The sequence below is a fragment of the Etheostoma cragini genome, chromosome 20 (genome assembly GCF_013103735.1).
Source record: "Etheostoma cragini isolate CJK2018 chromosome 20, CSU_Ecrag_1.0, whole genome shotgun sequence".
Lineage (NCBI taxonomy): Eukaryota > Metazoa > Chordata > Actinopteri > Perciformes > Percidae > Etheostoma > Etheostoma cragini.
Window position 1 is genome coordinate 603,193 of NC_048426.1, and position 6,947 is coordinate 610,139.

Sequence of the window (6,947 nt, forward strand, 5' to 3'; positions counted from 1 at the left end):
AAGAGACTTCAGATACAGTATTAGGGACCACCAAGGTCTATATAAAGAGACTTCAGATACAGTATTAGGGGACCACCACAGCTTTTGTTTTAGCTTGTTTGTAAAAAATTGTCTATTTGCAGAGGAGAGCTGTGTAAAACAGTGCGGTGGATGAGTGGACTGAGCAGACAGAGAAGATTAAAATATCACTTTCATGTAGAAAGTGATATTTTATTTTTTTTAAGCTTATTTTAATCAGCTCTGTCTGAAATTAACATAATAAAAAGTATTACATATTGGACCTTTTATAATGAAAATATAGGACATTGAGAACCACAGTACAAATATTTAGCCTTAAACATTCAGCACAAGGCAAGGTAAGGTAAGGTGTTTTTTGTGGCTCACACCGTGATCCTGTTCAACACAACGCTAAAATGAAATTGTGGTCGCACTGTGTGGTGATCCAACAAACTTCAGTGGTGTATCAATGGAAATAAGGATTCCTTTAATATCTCACATACTACTTTATCATTAAGAACCAGCAAAATATTTAGTACAATTAGTTGGATGTAGTGCTCACTATTTTCTAGTCAAAAAGGACACCAAGATTAAATTCTAGCCAATAGTTCCCAGTACTACCGTAGGGACTTGACTAAATGACTTACTGTTGATGCCTCTCAGAGCGTTGTATTCTGCTCTGATCTCAGCAGCTAAAGTTGGATGCTCACACGCCTCAAGCGCTTCGATGAACTCCTCCGGCCAGTTTCCTCTTCTCTTCAGACAGTCCAGAAGAACCACCATGCTGTCATAGTTCCCATAACTCTCTCTTTTAGCCTCAATGTTTTCCTATAATTAGATTCCATAAAAAAACATAGGGAATCAATTTATCAGAGTTGTAATTGGTTTCTTGTCAGTTAGTTACTGATGATTTTCAGTGGAGTTTAAGGTTAAAAATGCATTGTTACTGCCATGAGTGATAATAAACTTATTGTTCAATATGCCACCTAATAACAACCAAATTGGAGATTTATTAGGGGATGAGATGTTATATCCAAAAACAAATTTTGGCAGATATTATTATTTCTTAACTCTCAATTGTTAAGATCATATCGGCCTAATAAAATCCAGTATTGGTCAGGTTCTACTGCTTTCAAGTCATGATAAATAATAGCATCAGTGATAATAATGATGGAAAACCAGACCATCTGTTGTGAAAATGCATAACTTACAGACGATTGTTATTACAAGCAGGAAAAGGACAGCACTACAACACTTAACAATGTCTTATGGTGTAAACAGTGCAATGAATACACAAACAACTATTTTTTATTATAGCTGGGTATCAGAACTATATTTTGATACCAACTGAAATTTGTCCTTAGACTGTCAACTATGGAAAAATGACATCAAATGTCACATTTGTATTGTATTTGTTTACATTTTATTTAGTGAAAGTATTATTTTGATATCTGTACCAAAAACCAGGTTATGCATTGGCAATAGAAAAGAAAAATGTGGATACTAGGGCCGATACATAATATTAATCCAATATTGTTCAAACAATCGCCAGCCCTAGTCCTAGGTGCTTATCCCTGATTAAACTTACCCTGTCATGAGCAGTCAAGCAAGGCAGATGGATCATGATTTGTGTCGGTTTCACCCTCGTCACAATGGACGGCATATTCCGCCGCAAGTATCCATTGTACAGCTCGTCACTGGCAAATGACATCTGTGTTATGAGAAAGAGGACAAAAACACAGAGATAGTAAAGACATTAAGTTTTTTTATTTTCATAATTCCACTCCTGATACCTACGCCAGTGTCATTTTGCAAAGGGGATTTCCTCAATTAGCAAGGCACCTTGCCAGGATTCCTAATTTCTACCCTTTTACTACATGTGAGATGCTCAAGTACCCAAAAAAAAACATTAAGGAAACCTGATCTTTGTAGTCTATAATGATCTACTACACACTACACTTTTACTCAATGACAACAAAAGTGAAAGTGAAGATCAGCCATCCCGCAGTTTTGAAAAAAAAAAGAAATTGTTAACATTTCCCTTTTGTTTCAGTTTATGAGAAACTATTTTTAAAATCTTTTTCTTTTCTTTTTTCAAGGATGAGACTCTGTGCACAGCTGCAACCCTTTTACTACTTTCTCAAGGGGAGGACAACACTTACATTTCAAGGTTGCAGCTGTCTGGAGTACGAAGAAGGTGAACCAGGCCCTGGCTAGTCACTGATTAATCCCCTCCAGACTCCAGTTTAATATCTGAACTTCAAAAGTGCACCGTGACCGTCTCAAATGCCTCATTTCAAACACACCACACGTTCGTACTTTTACTCTACTTGTCACGGTCAAATGTAAAGTTTGGGCACACTTGTTTGTATAGAATACACCTTAAAACCTTAACTTTGTTTGAACCTAAACAGTCAGGAGAAGTAATCTGTTGTGAGGTTCAGTCACAGGGAACGTTTTTTTCCCAAGATAATCGGTCATCACAAAATACTTCAAATGGAGCAGTACAGTTTTGTGTATACAGTACGTGGGGCAGCAGCAGTATGGAATCAATGTCAGAGACAGAAACCAAAGAGCAAAGTCTTCCTCACTGTATCATTAGCCCTCAGAGGCCATGGTTTGTCACACACACACAAAGACACAATGACCTAATAGGTAGATAGACGGTGTTTTCAAGCATGCATCTAAGTGTAATGTGATGAGAGATTGCAGATTAGCCAGAAAAGGATGGTGGTGTGATAGGGGAAAAAAGCACCTGACACGGGGCAGATTCATGCAGAGCTGAGCCAAATGAATGACCTCTACACTGCCAGGTCATGACAGTCCTTTTACTCCCAGTCTCCTTGGATTCTGGGTCTGGGTCAAATTCCATCACATTAACCACATTAATAAATCACATAACTACGGCTTATTGTAGTCTCAGAAAGCTTGCAAGGAAGGACAAGCTTGTGAGAGTTGACTAGAAGTGAAAGCAGGTCCAGTCTATGGCCTGAGGTCAGGATTCATTAAGCTGAAGCAGTTAGGTAAGAACACAAACTACAAGGACGATAGAGAGTCATACCTGCCTGTAAACTATAATATATATACATATATATGTTAAATATATTGTGGAATCTACTTTTTAGGCTTATTTATTGGTAAAAACAACTGACTAAGAAGATTGGAAAGACTTCAAAATACATGTGTTTAAATTATTGAAATATATTGTGGAGAGAAAAGATTATTAGCATTTAAAAGTTAGCTTAAATTGAGAAATACGACACAACCTGGCTAATTTGCTGTTTCCTGAGTTGGCACTCTATTACTGACCAAGACACTAAATGAAAACACTAATTTTTATTTAATGACATACTTATTTAAGTTCAATTCATCGTAATGTCGCAAATAATATGGCTCACCTTTCGTGTTTTCAGCAGCTCGCGACCTCTCAAAAGCTATTCCTGCTCTCACTAAAACCTGCGCTGTCTCCCTCACACACATCTGCGTAGCGGTTCCCCCGCCGTTCTCTATGCCTATTGAACGACAGCGCCGTCAATCAAAGAGTAGGCCAATAGGATTTGAGTAAGGCAGTAGATAGGTGGTGCTTATTCTTGACCCTAACCGTGACTTTTGCTGTGCTAGGGGATGGCAGCATACATCTGCCTTTAATCCCTGATCCTAATCCGTTCACATGGACACACACAATGCGGGGGGGCAAACCGTGTTATGTATTTATGGAATATACCGTATGAAACTAATATAAGACCATTACATCTGTATTCTTAATATAAATAAAGATGATATTTAACAACAGGCAATCCAGGGGCATTGAAACAGACAGTAGTGGAATGTAAGTGTACACATTTGAGTACTTTATATATTCCACTTCAGTTCAATGAGACATATTGTACTTTCTACTCCATTGCATTTATTTGTAGGCCTACTATAGCAGTTTGTAGAGTAACCCTAACCCTAATACAGCAGCAAATGCTTCTTCCACACAATAATCACAAAAATCCAATGTTATAATATTTGACAAATAACACCCACATGGTTATGCACTGATCATAGGTTTCTAAGTAAAATTATCTGCAAACTATATATATATATATATATATATATATATATATATATATATATATATATATATATATATATATATATATATATATATATATATATATATATATATATATATATATATCTTTTATTTGTTTTTACCCTCATCATTAATCCACAATCCCAAACAACATGAACAGGATCCAGTGATCTGAATTACTGGAGGATTATGGGAAGGATGATGACATCAGGCGGGATGTTAGTATATTATACCGAAGAACTGTTAAACAGGGATTGAACGTGCACTGCTGAAATAGAAAGTATTTTTATGATTGGATGCTCTTTATTCTGCAAACTTGCCTTTTACATTTGATTGCATTATTTATGTACACATTGCCTCAATTTAAACTATATCTCCCAAAGTGCCTTGGGACACCACAAGTTGCCTTAATTGTATTACAGTGGATGCACTGCACCTGTCAATCAAACCACGTGTGTGGTTCTACTCTGTGACATCCTCTTGCATCCTTTCTTTTCAGAATCAGAGCCAGATTTATTACAAAGTGGGTTTTCACATGTGAGAAATTTGCCTAGGTTTTGGTGCGTACTATAAATATATAGTTGAGTTTAAAATAATAGCAGTCCAACATCACTAGCCTCATAAACCACGTTTCTTGGTAGAAGTGATATTTCTACGCGGCAAATAATTTACTAGTAAGTGTTGTGGAGTCATAGAAAACCAACAGACCAACAGTCGTGCTGCTCATTCTGTGGAATTGAATCTGTAATGGAGCATTTTCAAAATAAAAGCAGTGTTGTGTTCAATTAGTGAGGTGATTGATTCTGTGGAAAAACAGGTGTTAGTTATGGCCCATGTTTAAGGAAGGAAGGAAGCAAATGTTGTGCATGCTGGTTTTAGAGCATTTCACACTAAAATACTCAGCAAAATGGCTCATTCCAGACATTGCTCTGAGGAACAGTGGACTATGATTAAAAAGTTGATTAGAGAGGGGAAAACATATAAAGGCAAAATAAAGTGCAGAAAATGATAGGCTGCTCACCCAAAAAGATTTCAATGCCTTGAAATGGCATCCAAAGCCTGAACAATGTGGGAAAAAAGGCTCAACTACCATTCAAATGGATCGAAGAATTAAAAAAAAAGATCATCTCCAGGAAATTCACAACTGTAGTTCATTTGCATTGGTCCAAATCAGTTAAACGTGGAACGATTTGCCCTCGGTCGGCGTGTAACCCCATGTCATCACATACCCTTCACTGTACAGAGGGATTGGCATGGTTTTATTTCAGTTAGACAAATAACTGGGGGGGGGTGTTTTAATTCCAAAGGCCAAGGGAACTTTATCAGGATGCATAGTACTCTGATCCATGAAATTACTGGCCTTTAATAATAAACATCTGCCTGCCTCTATGGGAATGTAACATAGGGGGGTGAATACTTATGCCCCCTGTATTTTAAGGAAGAACATTTATTTATTTACAATACATTATCCATTCGCAAAGAAAATTGGTGTAGAACACTTGTGGGGTGACATCAGAAATGCGGTTTCTGAGGCAAAACCCAGTAATGCATAGGAACTGTGGGATGTACTTCAATGGTCCTGGGCTGGAACACCTGTTCACAGGTGACTCCATGCAACACAGATGTGAAGCAGTTCTCTGAAATAATGGATATGCAACTAAATATTAGTGCAGTGATTCAAAGTAAAGCAAACCCTTGAAAGATTTCAGTTCATACAGTAAATATGAGTTTGTAAAGAAAAATGCAAATACTGCTATTTTAACAGCCTAATATTCCTTTTCTTCACTTTCTGTAAAGGTGTAACACAAACCTGATACATTTTAGTCATGTTTTGATTTGGAATTGAAAGTGCAGTGTTCCCAATGCATTGATATTATGGAATTAAAAGTTATTCTGAAGATTTTGAGCATTATTTACTTTTTTAAACACACTATTATTCTGAACACAACTGTGGATGTGGATGTGAATGAAACGGGCTACTGTGGGTGGAGGTGGAGAATTCAGAAATGATATATCTCTTATAAATATAAGGCCTAGCACCATCTTCATCTTTTACAAGATGACGTCGTCCTGCAGGTGTAGCGACGGCATCAAATCTGTTTTCTCATGCTCAATCTTGCATTAAAAACCAAAGTATGTAATTTAATTATGACGTGATTCTTTGAGAATCATTTGAGATTCTTTTTTTAAATACATACATCAGCTGTATATAGTCTATGCACCATACAAGACAACTTAATTGTCAACTGACACGGACATTTATTTTGCGTTCCCGAGCAGCTCAGCTAAAGAGAAAAACAAGAAAAATACACAGTTAGACACCAATTACACATATAATTTAAAGAAGACAACAGCCATGACAAAGAAATGTGTTTTTATCATATTCTCAGATCTTAATTGACAGCTCACTAGACAGATGAATAAAGACTTAATAAGCTTGTTGTACCTAAACAAAGGGACTCTAAGTCTCCTGTTAGAAAGCAAAAGTTGGTATTCATAATTTCAAACATGCATGAGTCCGACAGATGCTGTTAGCAAGTCTGAGCATGCTCTTCTTGTGGATGGTTTGAAAGGAGTGTGCAACAAATATACAGTGTGTGTGTACAGGAACAATATCTGATATATCTGTCCTGAAGAGTAAAGTCCTAGGAAAGATACCGCACAGAACCCTTATGACCCGGGATGGGGATGGTGAGGAATTTTATATACACTGTATGTATTTATACATACACATAAATAGTTCTATCATTAAAAGACATCATCAGTGTATCTTTACAAACCACTACAAAACCTGAGATCTCAACCCAGATCCATTAAGTTTCCAAACTAGGATAAGAAGGGGGATTTGGTTTTTAGGGCCAACTTTATTCAA

At 36.8% G+C, this 6,947-nt stretch overlaps 2 protein-coding genes across 2 annotated transcripts in view; both read right to left on the reverse strand.

Annotated features, from left to right (window-relative positions):
* The window catches only part of LOC117935773 (protein transport protein SEC31-like), a 12,868-nt gene that overhangs the window by 3,162 nt on the left and 2,759 nt on the right, over positions 1-6,947 (reverse strand). The gene's annotated exons all lie outside the window — the stretch shown is intronic.
* LOC117935780 (mitochondrial antiviral-signaling protein-like) lies at positions 376-3,585 on the reverse strand. Its single transcript, XM_034858261.1, has 3 exons — positions 3,396-3,585; positions 1,586-1,708; positions 376-825 (listed from the first exon to the last, which is right to left on the reverse strand). The coding sequence occupies exons 2-3, from the start codon at positions 1,706-1,708 to the stop codon at positions 595-597; spliced, it is 354 nt and encodes a 117-aa protein (XP_034714152.1). The 5' UTR covers positions 3,396-3,585; the 3' UTR covers positions 376-594.